This window comes from Pipistrellus hanaki (genome assembly GCF_964339955.1).
Source record: "Pipistrellus hanaki genome assembly, chromosome: 9".
In the NCBI taxonomy this organism is placed as follows: Eukaryota; Metazoa; Chordata; class Mammalia; order Chiroptera; family Vespertilionidae; genus Pipistrellus; species Pipistrellus hanaki.
The window spans coordinates 79,253,214-79,271,361 of record NC_140511.1 but is presented as its reverse complement, the minus strand read 5'-3'; the positions used below and the strand labels follow the sequence as shown (position 1 = coordinate 79,271,361).

General features: G+C 66.2%; 1 protein-coding gene across 5 annotated transcripts in view; it reads left to right on the top strand.

Annotated features, from left to right (window-relative positions):
• The first annotated feature begins 3,801 nt into the window (after positions 1-3,801).
• LTBP3 (latent transforming growth factor beta binding protein 3) overlaps positions 3,802-18,148 on the top strand; it is a 17,771-nt gene continuing 3,424 nt past the window's right edge. For 2 of the 5 annotated variants that reach the window (XM_084893749.1, XM_084893745.1), the window contains exons 1-18: positions 3,803-4,510; positions 7,564-7,890; positions 8,029-8,231; positions 8,369-8,474; positions 8,604-8,696; positions 8,867-8,989; positions 9,397-9,555; positions 9,644-9,829; positions 10,395-10,411; positions 10,484-10,556; positions 10,711-10,797; positions 12,721-12,846; positions 12,917-13,048; positions 13,268-13,396; positions 13,613-13,735; positions 14,552-14,674; positions 17,358-17,480; positions 17,717-17,836. In XM_084893749.1, coding sequence (XP_084749875.1) covers positions 4,198-4,510; positions 7,564-7,890; positions 8,029-8,231; positions 8,369-8,474; positions 8,604-8,696; positions 8,867-8,989; positions 9,397-9,555; positions 9,644-9,829; positions 10,395-10,411; positions 10,484-10,556; positions 10,711-10,797; positions 12,721-12,846; positions 12,917-13,048; positions 13,268-13,396; positions 13,613-13,735; positions 14,552-14,674; positions 17,358-17,480; positions 17,717-17,836 — 2,563 coding nt within the window. In that variant the 5' untranslated portion in view covers positions 3,803-4,197. Of the gene's footprint in view, positions 4,511-7,563; positions 7,891-8,028; positions 8,232-8,368; positions 8,475-8,603; positions 8,697-8,866; positions 8,990-9,396; positions 9,556-9,643; positions 9,830-10,394; positions 10,412-10,483; positions 10,557-10,710; positions 10,798-12,720; positions 12,847-12,916; positions 13,049-13,267; positions 13,397-13,612; positions 13,736-14,551; positions 14,675-17,357; positions 17,481-17,716; positions 17,837-18,148 lie in introns of all 5 variants that reach the window. The other 3 variants (XM_084893746.1, XM_084893748.1, XM_084893747.1) reach the window with 3 other exon arrangements.

Below are 18,148 nucleotides of genomic sequence, written 5' to 3'. Positions count from 1 at the left end.
TGGGGAGGAGCATTTGCGTGCGGAGTGCTCACTGTGTGGCCGGCACCTGCTGAGGACTTCCTACATGTAAGCACATTTGATTCTCCGCTTCGAAACCAGGAAATGGAAGCATAGAGAAGTTCCCAATTCACACAGCGGGTACAGGATGCAGCCAGGAAAACTCAGTGCCAGAAACCAGCCGCTGTGCGAGCCGCCTCCTGAAGTGCAGCTTCCCTCATGCAGGCGCGGCTGCCTGTGCAACCAATTCCCCGCCCAGGCATGAGGGCCCGGGTTGGAGTCCCGGCTCTCCAGGTGACCAGCTGGATCACTTCAGCCAAGCCGCTGGCCTCTCCTGGGCTTCAAGAAGCCTCTGCATAAGGACCCTTCCCCACCGCCTAAGCAGTCCAGCCTGTCCCCGGGCCCTTCGTCCCATGCCAAAGCCCGTCACTGCCCTCGGGCCCACGCACCTATTTGAGGACACCGCGGGTCGCCTCAGGAGCACTGTGCAGGTTTTGGGTCAGGAAGTCCTGAGCTCAGGCCCCACATCTTACCAGCCAGTGGCCGGAGTCCAATTGTTCCGTCCTGCAGGGCCGCGGTGCCCCCTGTGCGGCGCGGCTGGGGGTATGCCACGCGGTGACCGTGTGAAGTGCGCAGTGAGTGCTGGTGCTCTTGTGGCCTCGCTCCAGTCACTCACAAACGTCCGCGGCCTCTGGGTGCGGCCTGAGCTGAGATCTGGAGTCCGTGCCATCGTGCCATCGTGGGAGGTCAGTGAGGTAGGCGGTGAGCAAATAGTCGAACTCATAACGTTTCAAGTTGTTTCCAGCAGGAAACCAACAGGTAAGGTGACCCAGAGGGCCAGCATGGCTGTTTTAGAAAAAGACATACAGAAATACTCCCGCAGGCAGCAACCCAGCAGCAAGCACTCAGGCAAAGGACTGAGCTCAGCATCTTTTTTTTAATCCTCACCAAAGGATATTTTTCCATCAATTTTTAGAGGGAGTGGAAGGAAGAGGGAAAGACAGGGAGAAACATCGATGTGCGAGAAACAGGATTGGTTGCCTGCAGGAGCCCCGAACAGGGCCCGACTGGGGAGGAGCCTACAACTGAGGTACGTGCCCTTGACCAGAATTGAACCTGGGACTCCAGTCCACAGGCCAACACTCTACCCACTGAGCCACACTTTGTAGGTACAGGTGAGCAATGAGAAGCCATTGGAGGTTTGTTTTTGTTTGTTTTTTGTTTGTTTGTTTGTTTTTAATATATTTTATTGATTTTGTACAGAGAGAAAGGGAGAGAGATAGAGAGTTAGAAACATCGATGAGAGAGAGTCATCGATCAGCTGCCTCTTGCACACCCCCCACTGGGGATATGCCCACAACCAAGGTACATGCCCTTGACCGGAATCGAACCCGGGACCTTTCAGTCCCCAAGCCGACGCTCTATCCATTGAGCCAAACCGGTTTCGGCTGTTTTTTAATATATATATTTTTACTGATTTCAGAGAGGAAGGGAGAGGGAGGGAGAGATAGAAACATCCATGATGAGAGAGAACCATTGATTGGCTGCCTCCTGCACTCCCCCGCACTGGGGATCGAGCCCGCAACCCAGGCATGTGGTCTAACCAGGAACTGAACCATGGACCTCCTGGTTCATAGGTTGAGGATCAACCACCGAGCCATGCCAGCGGACCAGTGGAGGTTTTTCAATCAGAGAGGTTGTATGGCTAGAATCAAGGCAACTCTGGCAACCAGGTAAAGGAGGGACCGACCGGAGCGGGGAGACGTGGTGGAGGGGAGACCTGAGGCAGCAGAAAGGATCTGGGTGGCCACAGAGGTCATGGTCTCCTTGCACCTAGAGGAGAACATACATCTCGGAGGCATGAAAACGTGCCAGTAGTTCTAGGAAGGTGGGGTGGCGGCACAGATGAGGACAGAAAAGGTGGCCGAGCCAAAGATCGCACGTGTGGACTCTCGCAGTCTGCCTGCAGACCCACTGTGCATCCTGGTCTCCCTGCTCCGTGCCACAGGCTGTGTGCTGTGTCCACCAGGCTCTCCGGGAGGCCCGGCTGGCCAGGAGCAGACCAGGTAATACCACTCTCTAGCTCCCTCCCTGCGGGCTGCAGGGCACAAGCACCGGTCCCTGCTCAGGTCTCTGCTGACCCCCAGTAGGGGGTGTGCAGGAGGCTCTCTCACCAGTTTCTATCTCTCTATCCCTCTCCCTTACTTTCTCTCTAAAGTCAATAAAAACAGCCCTGGCTGGTTTGGTTCAGTGGATAGAGCGTCGGCCTGCGGACTGAAGGGTTCGATTCCGGTCAAGGGCATGTACCTTGGTTGTGGGCACATCCCCAGTAGGGGGTGTGCAGGAGGCAGCTGATCGATGTTTCTAACTCTCTATCCCTCTCCCTTCCTCTCTGTAAAAAAACAATAAAATATATTTAAAAAATAAAACCAATAAAAACATATTTTTAAAGTGTTCAGCCGTACGCATGGCAGGTGGTAAGCACTCAGTATTATTCCTGCCTCAGTGTGACCTGCCCCTGGGGGCAGGTGGGGCTGCCCTTTCTCCCTCTCCTGCCCTGGGGATCCCACCCTGAACCCCGGCCTCGGCCTCAGCGATTCGGGCCGGGACCCCAGGAGAGGTTCCCCTCAGTCCTCCCGAAACTGCCCACATAACTACCCCACAGCGAGCGCCGTGAGCGCCCCGGACAGGTGTGCCCGAGGGCCGACCCGCACTCAGACCGCCATCCCTGCTGCCCAGCGGGAGAGGGCTTGCTGCCACCCTGCCTGGGTAGTGCCTTGCTCTGGAAATACCCTGGTCACACCCACCCCCTGCTGAGTTCTGTGAGTCAGAGCCTGAATCCTGGGGTGTCCTGGCCAGGCCTCCCCCCTTATGGCCTGGGCCCCAGGACACTGCAGCCTCCAGGCCTCCCGTCCAGATGGCGGACAGGCCTGGCTCCTCTCCAGCCCTGACCGAACTCCAGGCCTTGCCCAGCCCCTGCCAACCCCTGCCCCGGGGCCCCTGGGCCCTCAAGCAGCACCCCCCTCCTCCCGGCTGTTAGCCTGGGAAGGGGGCCAGACCCTGAGCTCAGACCTTGGCGATTCCGGAGTGTCTGAGGCCCAGAGCCAGCCCCGCCAGCCCGGCCAGACATGCAGGAGGGGGAGGGGGTGCAGGGTGGGCACAAGGAGCCATTTAAGGGGGGGGGGGGTGTGCTGGGTACTCTCCCTCCAGGAGCACACCCAAACCTCCCCCTTCCCCTGCCTGTCCTCATCCCCGTCTTGTTCCTCACTCCCTTCCTCACTCCCTAGGACCCTATTAAAAAAAGGGGGGGGGGGGTGTGCTGAGGGGAAAGCTGGTTCCCAGCTTTGTTCTTCCTGCTCCTTCTCAGGGACCCCTCACCGAGCCCCCAGCCTAAGGGGCCCCCCAGCCCCTGGCCAAAGGGGGTGCACCGGTACAGGGAGAAGTGGCGGGGTGACAGGACCCCCGCATGTGCAAGAGGGGCCGCACCTGGACCCCCTCCGCTCCGGGGCCGGCAGAGGTCCGGGCCGCCCCGCCGCCCGCCCCGCCCGGAGGAATCCGCGGCCCGGCCCGGCCCAGGTGAGGGCCTCTGGCCGGGGCCCAGCGGCGGTTCCGCGGGGCGGGCACGGGGCGGGGACCGCCCCCGGCCTCCTGCCCGCACCCCTGCTCCGGGCGGAGCGGCGCTTCGCAGGAGAAAAGCGGCTCCCTGGCCGGGGGCCAGCGCCCCAGCCCCCGCCGCCGGCGGCGCAAACAACTGCTCCCGGCCCGCCGCCGCCGACCCAGCCGGAGCGCCGCGCCCTCCTCTCCGCCGCCGGCCCGGCCTCCGCGCCCCTCGTCCCGGGCCTCCGCGGCCGCTGCCGGCCGGGGTGGAAGTTCGGGCTCCCGCGCCCGCCTGCATCTCCCGGCCCCGCCGCCCGCCGTCCCGCTCCCGGCGCCTCCTCCCGCCCTCTCCCCGGCTCCGGGCTCCGGGCTCCCGGCTCCGCGCTCCGGGCTCCGGGCTCCGGGCTCCCGGCTCCGCGCTCCGGGCTCCGGGCTCCGGGCTCCCGGCTCCGGGCTCCGGGCTCCCGGCTCCGCGCTCCGGGCTCCGGGCTCCGGGCTCCGCGCTCCGGGCTCCGGGCTCCGCGCTCCGGGCCCCGGGCTGCTGCCCGCCTCGGGCCGGGACCGTCGCCCGGTCCAGGCGCGCCGCCCGGTCCCGCGGCCCCGATGCCCGGGCCCCGCGGGGCGGCGGGCGGGGAGATGCGCGGCGCGGGCGCGGGGGCGCTGCTGGCGCTGCTCCTGCTGCTGCCGCGGGGCCCGGGCGGCGGGGCGGCGGGGGGCCCGGCGGGCGAGCGGGGCGCCGGCGGGGGCGGGGCGCTGGCCCGCGAGCGCTTCAAGGTGGTCTTCGCGCCGGTGATCTGCAAGCGGACCTGCCTCAAGGGCCAGTGCCGCGACAGCTGCCAGCAGGGCTCCAACATGACGCTCATCGGCGAGAACGGCCACAGCACCGACACGCTCACCGGCTCCGGCTTCCGCGTGGGTGAGGCGGGCGCGGGCCGGGCCGGCGGGGACGTGGCAGAGGCCGCGGCGCGGGGCGAGGGCGCGGGAGCAGCTCTGGGGGCCGCGGCCCAGGGGCGTCGGGGGGCCGGAGCCCGAGGTGGGAGGCTGCGTGGCTGGGGGACTCCGCAGCGCTGGGCTGGGCTGAGGCCTGAGGAAGGGGTGTGTGTGTGTGTGTGTGTGTGTGTGTGTGTGTGTGTTGGGGGGGACTCTGGGGTCCCAGACGCACAGACTCCAGGAAGGCGCTGGGTTCTGGGGAGTCAGTCAGCTCCCGGGGGCTCTGAGGGATGTGAGCGGCCGCAGGAGGCCCCAGAGAAGGGTGAATACGCCCCCAAGAAGTAGACTTGCTGGAGGAAAGAGGAAAAGTCATTAAAATGCCTCAAGTCAGGCCGCCAGGGGTAGGCACCTGCATTCCCGGGGGAGGAGCTAAGGTGGGGCTGGGCCCAGAGACTTAGTTACCGGGGAGGCTGGGGGGGGGGGGGAGCCCCAACAAGTGGCTGCAGGGCTGGAGGGGGGCTGCTTTGGTCCTCAGGCTCCTTCCTGGTGTCCTGTGTGTGCCACTGCAGAGGACACAAGCCCTCACCGCTCTGCCTCAGAGGCCCTGGTCTCCCTGCCGCCAGCCCTCATGCCCCCCAGTTCCGCCTGCAGCCCACCGTCCCCAGCATCTCTCCTCACAGGCCAGGCCTGGGCTCAGCCCTCCTCCCCGGGCCTGCGGGCCAGGCGGGGGAGGTGTCCCGGCAGTAATTACCTCCTGGACGGGTAATTAGGCTGGGCCGGGGATGGCACTAGCAAAACAGCCCCTCTCACACTCGCCTGCACTCAGACCACTCGCCGATGGGGCTCCCAGTTCTCAGGAGGCCTGTGCGTGTGTGTGCGTGTGTGTGTGCGCGTGCGTGTGCGCACAGGGCGGACGGCGCCCTCGGGCCTTGGTGTGGCGCTGTGATTGAGTGCATACCTCTTGTGCTGTCCTCTGGGTGCGGGCCTCCAGTCACCGTGGAGTGTTGATGTGAACCTGTGTTGGTGTCAGAACGCGTCTGTGAACGTGTAAGGCAGGGTGACTGTGCAGAGTGTATGTGGCCAGACCTCCCAGGCCCCCTGGCCATCCTGCCCAAGCTGCTGTCTCCGTCCTGCTGCCCACATCCCCCAGGCTCGGTGCCCAGGCCACAGTGGGCGGGTGTCACCGGGAGGTCACTCACCGCTATGGGTGACTCACTGGGAGGCAGGAAGGAGAGGATCCTGCCTCCCCCGGCCCCAGACACACACAGCCCTTCTGCCCTGAAGTCCTGGCCCCGAGACCAGGCAGGATGGGCTGGGCTGGATGCGCTGGGCCAGGCCCCGGTGGCCGTGGGTGATGGCTGACCCTCTGAGGTCCTCAGGTGCCAGGAGAGCCAAACCCACCTTCCCATCCGGAGAGTGAGGGCATCATGGGGCAGGCAGAGAGGGGCTGGGTCCAGGGCGTGAGCTCAGGGCCCCAAGGCTGGAGGTCTGGCCGGGATGTGAGTGTGTGTGACAGAGAGACCGAGGTCCCACCCTCTTGCTCAGTCCCTCCGTCCCTCCCCCCTGCACCTTGCTTGGAGCCCAGAGCGGAGGCAGACCGGGCCCTCGCTTCAGAGCACCTTTACTGTGTGGGAGACAGACGTGACTGTAATGGCCAGTCAAGTGCCAGGCAGAGTGACGTGGACGGATGAGAGGGGAACGCACAGAGAGGGGGACGGGCTCTGGAGCGGAGGGAGAAGCATGAATAAGTCCCCGGAGGCAGAGGATGTGGCTTCTCCTCGGTGGGAGTGAGTCTGCGGAATGGGGTGGGTACTCACGGAAAATGCAGAGGGGATGGGCCGATGGAGGGTTCGTTCTGGGTCATCTGAGCCTTAAACGTCCCAGGAGGAAGCCAGCCTCGAGCAGGGGTGTGACTGCCAGGGCTTTGCTGAGGGAGGGGAGGCGGGGAGAGGGGTGCTGGGATGGGAACAGGCAGGAGAGGAGCAGGGCGCGAGGAGTCTGTGGCGAGGCTCGAAGCAAGGGAGGGGCTAGGGCGTGGGGAGGAGGGAAGATGGACTGTGGGCTGCGCAGAGGCCAGAACGGTGGGGGTGGGAGCAGAGAGAGGGGCCTCCGGGCGCGGCGCTGAGTGACCAGGCAGGCAGGGGGTCCTGGTGGTCTAAGGTCAGAAGGGGCGGCTGTCAGGATGGTGATTTCTGACCGTGTCCCCTGGGGTGCAGGTGCCGGGAGAGGTCCCAGGAGCTGTAGCTACAGGGGTGGCCATTGCTGGCAGCGGTGAGGGGTGGCCCGGGGATGGCGAGCAGAGGGAGGGCGAGGGAAGGCAGAGCCCGGGGGGGCTGGGGCCCGAATCAAAGGGCCTGTAGGAGAGGACGTGCCAGGTGGAGACTGCATCCCAGGAAAGGCAGAGGAAGGCCAGAGAGGAAAGGGCTGTTCCGTCACCATTTGCTACTCCTGGCTAGGTACCCTGTGTCAGGCACTGTGCTAAGCGTTAAAAATATTTTCATTGATTTCAGAGAGGAAGGGAGAGGGAGAGATAGAAACATCAATGGTGAGAATCACTGATTGGCTGCCTCCCGCATGCCCCCTACTGGGATTGAGCCCACAACCTGAGCATGTGCCCTAAAGGAATCGAGCTCAGGACCCTCCAGTCCATAGGCTGATGCTCTATCCACTGAGCCAGACCAGCTAGGGCTCTGCTAAGCATTTGTACAGGCATCAGCTAATTTAACAGACACACACGCCTACAGATGAGAACACAGACACAGGAGAGGGCGTAAGTTCTTGGGGCCACATAGCGGGCACATGGCTCGGATCTAAGTCCCAGACGGAGAGGCTCAGAGCCAGCGTGGGGAGAGGGAACCCAGAGAGCGGTATCTGTGTCTGTGACGTGTTACCAAAACCGTGGATGTGGTTCCCAAGGAGGACACAGCCAGTGGGTGGCAAGGAAGTAGGAAGGAGGGGGGAGACAGGATGTGGGTGGGGGACGGGGCCTGGGTGCTGGGTGCTGGGTGCTGGACTGAGCCTGGCCATCTCCCTCCCCAGTGGTGTGCCCTCTGCCCTGCATGAATGGCGGCCAGTGCTCCTCCCGGAACCAGTGCCTGTGCCCCCCGGACTTCACCGGTCGCTTCTGCCAGGTGCCCGCCGGAGGAGGCGGTGGCGCAGGGGGCTCGGGGCCTGGCCTGGGCCGGGCCGGAGCCCTATCCGCGGGCGCGCTGCCGCCCCTGGCGCCAGAGAGTGAGGCCGGGGCCAGCAAGCACGCCATCTACGCGGTCCAGGTGATCGCCGACCCGCCCGGGCCCGGGGAGGGGCCCCCGGCCCAGCACGCCGCCTTCCTGGTGCCCCTGGGGCCGGGCCAGATCTCTGCGGAAGGTACCCGTGCCAGGCGGACCCGGGGCGGAGCGGGCGGGCCCTGGGGTGGCGGGCCTGGCAGAGGCTAGCCCAGGAGGGCTCCTGGCTGCCCGCCTGGGTGCTGGAGGGGCAGGCCTGAGGCCACCGTGCCGCCCCCAGTGCAGGCCCCGCCCCCCGTGGTGAACGTGCGTGTCCACCACCCGCCTGAGGCCTCCGTCCAAGTTCACCGCATCGAGGGGCTGAATGCCGAGGGCCCCGGCCCCTCCCAGCACCTGCTGCCGCACCCCAAGCCCCAGCACCCCCGGCCCCCCACCCAGAAGCCCCTGGGCCGCTGCTTCCAGGACACGCTGCCCAAGCAGCTCGTGAGTCCGCGGCCTCCAGGGCTGCCCTGACCCCACCCAAGGGGATTGCTCAAAACGGGGGTCTGCGGGGTGAGGAGGGGGAGAAGAGCCTCGTGGGGGGGCTAGGCGCCCCGTGACCCGGTCCTGACTCCCCGCAGTGCGGCAGCAATCCCCTCCCAGGCCTCACCAAGCAGGAGGACTGCTGCGGGAGCATCGGCACCGCCTGGGGCCAGAACAAGTGCCACAAGTGCCCCCAGCTGCAGTGTGAGTGCTGGGCTCAGGCTGGGGCCCACACACTCCTCCCCAGCCCTCCCTCCCCCCAAGCTTTTGTCACCCCCCCATCCCTCCCAGCAGGCCCAGTGCCCTCCCCGCCACTCTCTCCTCTCTCTGCAGACACAGGGGTGCAGAAGCCGGGGCCTGTGCGTGGGGAGGTGGGCGCCGACTGCCCCCAGGGCTACAAGAGACTCAACAGCACCCACTGCCAGGGTAGGGCCGCCAGGAGCTCCCGTGGGCTGGAGGGCGGCCCGTTGTCCTGGGGGAGGTCCCGAGGCGTTGGAGGGAGGAGGGGGGCTGGGGCGGGACCTTGAGGTGCTTGGAGCAGCTTGCTGTCACCCGATGGCCCCGGACCAGAGGGACCAAACTCCCACTCACCACAGACATCAATGAGTGTGCCATGCCGGGCATGTGTCGCCATGGTGACTGCCTCAACAACCCTGGCTCCTATCGCTGCGTCTGCCCACCGGGCCATAGCCTGGGCCCCTCCCGCACACAGTGCATTGGTGAGACTGGGGGCTTGGGCCCCTGGGCGGTCACAAGGCATGGGCTAGAGGGGCGAGGCTGCAAGCGGCAGGGTCAGAGGTCAGAATAGAGAAACAAGGCACAGAGAAGTGGCTAAGAATCATCGGAGACCTGGGGTTAGAGGTCACATGGGGTCAGGGACGATATGGAGTCAGGGTCATATGAGACCATGGACTCGATAAAGTCTGGAGCAGCTAGAATCGGGTCAGGGTTCAGCAGTGGTCACAGAGGTCAGAGTAACAGGCCCAGGGGTCACGTATATTCAGGGTCAAATGGGGTCAGGGGCCACGTGAGGATCACGCTGGCCAGACAGGCGCGGTCTGGACGGCGGGAGGAGGGTGTGGGCGGTGTTCAGGCCCAGATGCCCATGCCCATCACTCCCCTGCAGCGGACAAGCCGGAGGAGAAGAGCCTGTGCTTCCGCCTGGTGAGCCCCGAGCACCAGTGCCAGCACCCGCTCACCACGCGCCTCACCCGCCAGCTCTGCTGCTGCAGCGTCGGCAAGGCCTGGGGGGCGAGGTGCCAGCGCTGCCCAGCTGATGGCACCGGTGAGCCCGGGGCGTCCGGGCCAGGGGCTGCCTGGCTGTGTGCCTGTCCAGGAAATGCTCACCTCCCTGCCCCTTGCTCTGGCCACAGCCGCCTTCAAGGAGATCTGTCCCGCTGGGAAGGGCTACCACATCCTCACCTCCCACCAGACGCTCACCATTCAGGGCGAAAGCGACTTCTCCCTCTTCCTGCACCCCGACGGGCCGCCCAAGCCCCAGCAGCTGCCCGAGAGCCCCAGCCGGGGGCCGCCCCCTGAGAACGCAGAGGAAGACAGAGGTCTGGCTTGACCCTTTCTATTCTCTGACAGACACCGAACCCCTAGGCCTGACCCCTTGACTCCTGATGCATGGACATGACCTCACGATGTAACTTCCAACACGAATCCCTGTCCTAACCACTGACCTCCAGCGCTGACCCGCTCACCCTCAGCAAGATTGCAGTCCCAGGACTGAACCCTGATCGACAGGACCTGACCAGCCATTGCTCTCCAGATCTAATCCTCGAGCCCCACAGCCCCTTTGATCTCCAGACCAGGCCATTGATTCAGCCCAAATGCTAACCCTAGATCTGACCTTCTGACCCCTGACCTAGGGATCTGACCCTAGCTATAACCTCCTAGACCTTATTCTATAACCAAGGACCTTACCAGCCAATCACTCTCCCTCTGTTCCCGTGACCTGTGCTGCCAGCACTCCGTGACCCCAGGATCTAACCCTTGACACTTGACCCGGAGACATGATTGTTGGACTCTCAGAGCCGTAACTACGAATACCCGACTGCTGACCGCAGACTGGACTCCCTTCCCCCAGCCCAGCACTAACGCCCACTCCTTCCCTTTCAGGGGTGAGCACCGACCCAGTGAGTAGGAGAGCCCGGGGGGAGGGACAGGGCGGCCAGAGGACGGCGGGCTCATGCCACCGTCGCCTGCAGCCAGGGACCGAGGAGCAGCCCGCACAGCAGAGCCACCCGACCGCCACCACGTCTCCTGCCAGGCCCTACCCCGGTGAGCGGGCCCCGGGGGCCAGTCCCCAGGGCTGTCCCTGCGGGGGGAGGTCACGGCCCCGGTACCGGGGCGGGAAGCTGGGGTGATGTTTCCCGCGGAGGCCTGTGGAGAGGGGGCCCCTCCCTCCTGCCCTGACGGCGTGCTGTGCCCCCAGAGCTCATCTCCCGGCCCTCGCCCTCCACCGTGCGCTGGTTCCTGCCCGACCTGCCCCCGTTGGAGATCGCCCCCACTCAGGTCACAGGTAAGGCGGGCCCTCGGCCGCGCCCCCGGAAGCCTGCCCTCGCTGAGCGTGCCTCGTCCCGCCCTCCCCGGGTCAGTGTAGAACGCTTCCCTGGGGCCCACTGTGCACCGGGCCAGGGGGGCCCCCGTGGGCAGCAGAGACCCCCCTCTGCCATCAAATGGTCTGGGCATTATGGTGACCGACCCAGTCTGAAACCCTTTATTCCTTCATTCAACAGACATTTACTAAGCACCTACTATGTACAGGCACTGTGTGAGTGCTGGGACACCAAAACAGACCCAAATCCCCTGCCCTTGCAGGGCAGGCAGACATCAAGCAGATTAACGAATAACAATCTAGTCTATCTCGTAAATCTATGGGAAAATAAACAAGCCAGAGCAGAAGGAGGAAACCTGAGGTTGTGATGGTATGCAGAGGGGCCATGAGAGGAGACTTTCTGAGCAGGGCTTTAAGGATTGTTAGGAGCCAAAGAGGAGGAGGCTGGGGAAAACATTCCAAGCGCAGTGAAGTTGGGCAAAGCCAGTGGAAACATGGAGCGGAGGGAGAAACCACACAGGATCAGTGTTTCTGACAGAGCAGGCTGGTCCTGGAGCCTTGCTAAGAGGCTTGGGTTCCATCCCAAAGGCTGTGGGAAGTGCCTGCAGGGTTTGGGGCATCATAATTGCCAGCTGCAGCTGAGCCATCGCCCGGGCCGGGCACTGACTGAGAGTCCTGCAGTAGCCTCTCAGACTCTGTGAAGTGGGCTTCCAATGCGGAAGCTGAGCTCAGAGAGGTTCAGTAACTTGCCCAGGTCACACAGCTGAGCTGGATTCAAGCCCATGCTTTTGTGGATCCCAAAGCCACAAGGGAGCCGTCAGCCTGGTTGAAACCTGGAGGCTAGATGTGCTCCTGGGGAGGGCTCCTGTGGACGGCGGCCGCCCTGGAGGCCTGCCCTGGAGGCCTGCACTGACTAGGACAGCCCGGTGACAGCCTGTGGCTGTGGGGCTGAGGGGGCGGCGCCTGGGAGGTCCTCAGAGGAGGGTGTCAGGAATGCTTAGGAGAGGCACAGCCTGCCAGGGCCCACTGCCGGGTGTGTGCGGGGGAAGGGCAGGGTTCAGCGTCAAGGCCTGGGCTGCCTGGGCTGCGTGGGGATGGGGAGGGGGAGTGTCAGGGGTGGCATCCAGGGCAGGGGTCCTCAAACTTTTTAAAGTGGGGGCCAGATCACGGTCCCTCAGAGAGCTGGAGGGCCGGACTATATGAACTACTAATTCCTACTGTAACACCTTGGCTGCGCTCACTGCCCAAAAAACCTGGCGGGCAGGATCAGACTCCCCTGGGGGCTGCATGTGGCCCGCGGGCCGTAGTTTGAAGACCCCTGATCCAGGGAAAGAGGAGGAAGAGGAGGAAGAGGAGGAGGAGAAGGTGGTGGTGGGAAGTCCTGGGCCTGGTGACCAAGAGGGTGAGAGGGGTTCCTGGATCTGGCCACTTCTGCACACCCTGGGGCAAGCCCCAATCCCAGGAAGCCCGAGCCTACCTGCCTGCCTTGGGAGGGGAGGAACCAGGGGGGCAAAGTGGCAACGGGGGAGGGTCACTGCTGGAGGATATGGTGTGCCTAGGCCACAGGGTTTAAAATATTGAGGTAACCAAGGTCAGGGGTCAGTGAGTGGACAGAATAGCAAAGGTTCTCCTCTCTTCTGCCATGCTGTCGCTGTCGGCGTAAGTGGGACAGGTATGGAATTAAAAAAAAAAAAAAAAAAAAAAAAAGAATAGCAGAGGCTCTGAGTTGAGGAGATAGGCAGGGGTGTCAGGGTTTGGGGTCATCTGGGAAGGAGGTAGGGAATCCTAAGACTCGGAGTGTGGATGTGCAGGGCCCCCAGGTCAGGTTCCCCATCATTAGCAATGGGGGGCCGCGGCGGAAAGTGAGCCCTCCCCGCCCGCCCGCAGAGACGGACGAGTGCCGGCTGAACCAGAACATCTGCGGCCACGGCGAGTGCATCCAGGGCCCCTCGGGCTACTCCTGCCACTGCAACCCGGGCTACCGGGCGCACCCGCAGCACTACTACTGCGTGGGTGAGCGGGGCGGCGGGCGGCGGGGGCCCCGGCTCCCGGCGGCTCTGACTCCGCGCCCCCCGCCCCCCAGACGTGAACGAGTGCGAGGCGGAGCCGTGCGGCAGCGGCCGCGGCGTCTGCATGAACACCGGCGGCTCCTACAACTGCCACTGCAACCGCGGCTACCGCCTGCACGTGGGCGCCGGGGGGCGCTCGTGCGTCGGTGAGCGCGGGGCGGGGGAGGGGGCCCGGGGAGCGGGGTGCACGGGGGGCGGGGTGCACGGGGGGCGGGGTGCACGGGGAGCGGGGTGCACGGGGGGCGGGGTGCACGGGGGGCGGGGTGCACGGGGTGCAGGGGGGCGGGGTGCACGGGGGGCGGGGTGCACGGGGGGCGGGGGTGGGGGTAGGGACCACCCCGGCACTCCGCGCCCCCTCCCCGCAGACCTGAATGAGTGCGCCAAGCCCCACCTGTGCGGCGACGGCGGCTTCTGCCTCAACTTCCCCGGCCACTACAAGTGCAGCTGCTACCCCGGCTACCGGCTCCGCGCCGCGCGCCCGCCACTGTGCGAAGGTGGGCGCCTCCGCTGTCCCCACCGGGCCCTCCGCTGTCCCCGACCGACCGGGCCCTCCGCTGTCCCCCCGGGCCCTCCGCTGTCCCCCCGGGCCCTCCGCTGTCCCCCCCCCCCCCGGCCCTCCGCTGTCCCCGCCCCGGGCCCTCCGCTGTCCCCGCCCGGGAGGGCGGTGGCGGCGGCGAAGGCTATGCCCAAACGGCCTCTCTCCGGCGCAGACATCGACGAGTGCCGAGACCCCGGCTCCTGCCCCGACGGCCGCTGCGAGAACAAGCCGGGCAGCTTCAAGTGCACCGCCTGCCCGCCGGGCTTCCGCAGCCAGGGCGGCGGGCCGTGCCGCGGTGAGGGGGCGGGGCCGCGGTGAGGGGGCGGGGCCGCGGTGAGGGGGCGGGGCCGCGGTGAGGGGGCGGGGCCGCGGTGAGGGGGCGGGGCCGCGGTGAGGGGGCGGGGCCGCGGTGAGGGGGCGGGGCCGCGGTGAGGGGGCGGGGCCGCGGTGAGGGGGCGGGGCCGCGGTGAGGGGGCCGCGCTGCCTTAGGGGGGGCCGTGCCGCCTTAGGGGGGCGGCGAGGGGCGGGGCCGTGGTGAGGGGGCGGGGCCGCCTGGGGGCGGGGCTTCGAGGGCGATTGTGAGGGGGCCGCCCCGGGGCTGCTCCCGCCGGGGCGGGGCTCCGAATGGGGCGGGGCGGGCGGGGCTCGCCGCGGGGAGCGTCCCCTCCCGGGCGGGGCCTCCGGGATTGGATGGTCCCCACCCTCACCCCCACCCGCATCCCCACCCTCACCCGCACCCCCACCCGCACCCGCACCCCTACCCGCACCCACACTCCCACCCCCACCCGCACCCCCACCCGCACCCGCACCCACACTCCCACCCCCACCCGCACCCCCACCCGCACTCACACCCCTACCCGCACCCCCACCCGCACTCACACCCCCACCCGCACCCACACTCACACCCCCACCCGCACTCACACCCCCACCCGCACCCCCACCCCCACTCACACCCGCACTCACACCCCCACCCGCACCCGCACCCGCACTCCCACCCGCACCCCCACCCGTACCTGCACCCCCACCCGCACCCCCACCCCCGCGGAGGGGACCCCGCGCCCGCACCATGCCCCGCGCCTGGGGCGGGTCCGAGCCGCGCTCTGTGCCGCAGACGTGAACGAGTGCGCCGAGGGCAACCCGTGCGCGCCCGGCTGGTGCGAGAACCTCCCCGGCTCCTTCCGATGCGCCTGCGCCCAGGGCTACGCGCCCGCCGCTGACGGCCGCCGCTGCCTGGGTGAGCCCCGCCCCGGCACCCACTCCCACCCACAGCCCCGCCCCGGCACCCACTCCCACCCACAGCCCCGCCCCGGCACCCACTCCCACCCACAGCCCCGCCCCGGCACCCACTCCCACCCACAGCCCCGCCCCGGCACCCACTCCCACCCACAGCCCCGCCCCCGGCACCCACTCCCACCCACAGCCCCGCCCCCGGCACCCACTCCCACCCACAGCCCCGCCCCGGCACCCACTCCCACCCACAGCCCCGCCCCCGGCACCCACTCCCACCCACAGCCCCGCCCCGGCACCCACTCACCCACCGCCCTGCCCCGCGCCCCCGCACCCACTCACCCGGGCTGGGGTCCGGACGGGGGACAGGGGGTGACGATTGCACCCCTCCCTTCGCTCACTGATCGGTTCACTCGTGTCCTCAGAGAATGGAGGGGCCACCGGAATGTCCACGTAGCGGGGGTCTTAGGGCGGCATTTGCAAAGCACGTTCCTTAGAGAAAAGAAGAGAGGAAGGATGGAGGGCAGATAGCGAATGCCCCCGCTGCACCAGTGTTTCTCCTCCCCAGGCCGCTCGGGACCGGAGCACAGACAGCACAGCGCAGGCTGAGGCCTGGAGGAGCTGGGGTGCTCTTGGGCGACAGCAGGGGGCTGGGAGGAGGGGAGGCCTGGATTGTGGTAGGAGATCACCAGGAATTAGCGATAGAGGAGGGCGAGGGACAGCACCGTGCAGGGACTCGGAGGGGCAAACAGGCCTGTGCGGGAGCTGTAAGGCGGAGCAGGGGCGGAGGCTGGCTGCTGAGGGGCAGCCCCATCCTTGCACCCCCACCCCCTGGGGTGAGACTCATCCTGAGGGTGAGAGGCACCTGGGCGTTTAGAGGAAGAACGGCCAGATTCACTAGTTGCTTCAGCGAGTCCCTGACGCCAGTGTGGAGAGCGGCTGGGCCGCTGGGAGACCCGGGACAGAGATGCTGGCGGATGTGAGGAGAGGGGTGGCCTCGTGGTCATGAGAGGGTGTGATGTTGGAGAAAGGTTAACTGGATGTCCGGGGGGAGGGAGAGAAAGAACGGAGAGAGGGGCCCTCCAGATTTCTAGTTGGGGTGGCTCAGTGGGCGGTGCTCCTCACTGGGAGAGGGTCCCCAGGAGTGTGAGGAGGACATAAGCTTCATGTTGGACAGGCTGAGTGGGTGGGAGATGCCAGCAGAGGGTGGGCCATGCGGACTGGAAGCCTTGAGCCAGACACACCCACCCGGACCGGGGGCTGTGGGACTCCAGGCTGTGCTTGCTCAGCCAGGAGGGGGGTCCCGGGAGGGGAGCTTGGCGGAGCCGTGGCTGGCGGGCGGGGGAACAGGAGCGGGCCGTGGGGAGGAGGGGGGATGGCCCAGGAGCACAGCTGAGAAGCTGGGAGGGGAGGCTTCCAGGGAGAGGAGGAGGAGCTCAGTGCGAGAGAGGACCTTGTGAACTCACTGACTGGTGACAGAATAAGGCCCCGTGGCAGGATGGGAGTCAGGAGATGCCGGTGGCACGGAGGAAGAGCGGGAGCTGGGGTGCAGGAAGGCGGGCCACGGGGCAGCAGGGCAGCTGGGGGAGGAGCAGGGGCAGGAGGACCATCTCACTCTAACGGAGCGGAAGGAATGGACGGAGATGATGGTTTCCAGGAGGTTCATTCCCCCTTCATTCCCCCGGGCAGACGTGAAGGGCCAGCGCTGAGTAGGGGACTTGGGAACCGTCAAGGTTTGGAACTGGCCTCGGGGCTTTCCAGAAGTCAGGGCTGGAGAGGGGAGAGGGTGGTCATGGCTACACAGGGCCCACCAGGGGAGGGCCATGGCCAGTGTGCCCAGCGTGGTGGCTGGCCGAGCCCCCTCAGCAGGTCCGGAGGCGGAGGGGCAGCCGAGGCGGTCTTTGCCAGACCAGTGAAGAGAGGAGAGGTGGCCACAGGCCCTGGGAGAGGGGGTAGGAGGCCTGGGACGGCCGAGGCAGAGGGAGGAAGCAGCCTCTGAGACAGATGCCCAAGGCGGGGCAGGTCCCAGCCCCTGGTCCCGAGAGGGAGCAGCTGCCTCTGAGGTGGTGACAAACCGAGGGACCAAGGCCAGAGGCTGGGCCTGGCTGTCCACATGGAGGCTGGAAGCTTCTAGGATGCGGAGGAAGCCAGAGGGAGGGGGACCAGGAAGGGGGTGCTGACGGCCATAGCATGGAGAATGGAGGCTGGCACGGGGCCGGGGCACCTCCACGGCGGGAAGGAGTCTGGGGTGTGGGCCTCATCCTCTACCAGAGAGGACCCTGGAGAGCCAGGTTCCTCACTTCCTGTGAGAGGACAGACATACGGAAGCACACGGACACGGGGAGGAAGGGGCCAGGGCAGGTGGCGGGGGGATAAGAGAGGGGAGAGGAAGGCTGGGCAGTATGGGGAGAGCGGAGGCAGAAAGACACCTCTGGCTTGGTGAGGATGAGGAAGGAGGGAAGGCCCACGCTTTTCGGAATCAGACAGGGCCAGGGTCCCTGGCAGCACTGGCCTGCGCCCAGGGCACCGTGTCCCATTGGGAGTGGGGTGAGGGTCCCCTGCTTCTCCGGAGCTCTGTGGCCTCGGCTCCTCTCTCCAGGCCCGTGGCAGGGTGGGAAAGGCGGGAGGGGCCTGTGACACGGCCTCCATCCCGGCCCTCTAACCCTCCCCCCGCCCCCCGTGCCCCGCAGACGTGGATGAGTGTGAGGCCGCGGACGTGTGTGACAACGGCATCTGTACCAACACGCCAGGCTCCTTTCAGTGTCAGTGCCTCTCTGGCTACCATCTGTCCAGGGACAGGAGCCGCTGTGAGGGTGAGGGGCGCCTACAGCTGGGCGGCTGGCCTGTACCTCCCTCCCCCCCAGCCGCCACTGCCCAGGCCCCAAGTCCAGGAGCTACCCGTAAACAAGCCAGCCATCCCCTGGCCTGGCCCCATCCTCATCCAAGACGGGACATGGGGCGTGGGCCACACCGGGGTCTGCGGGCAGCCTGGGCAGCCTCAGGTGTGTGAGGAGGCAGCCCCTGAGATTCCCCCCTACACCCCCCGCAGACATCGATGAGTGTGACTTCCCTGCAGCCTGCATCGGGGGTGACTGCGTCAACACCAACGGCTCCTACCGCTGTCTCTGTCCCCAGGGGCACCGGCTGGTAGGCGGCAGGAAGTGCCAAGGTATGGGGGATTGGGTGTGAGGGAGGAGGAGTGGCAGGGAGCAGTGATCTCCAGACACATGTAGGTCTGTCTGTCTTTTTGTCTATCTGTCCGCTCAGGCATCCTTCCGGCCTGTTACTTAGAATGACAGTAGCAATGACAGTAATTACGTGGTGCCTGCTGCGCGTCACATCACCTTGACGTGTATTCATCCAGCAGGAGTTTACTGAGAACCTACCATTTCTCGAGCAGTGGCCCAGGGCTCCCAGCTCGGGGAGGCTGGCGTGCAAACTGATTCTTAGGGTGCTGGGTGCCCAAAGTGTCTGAACTAGA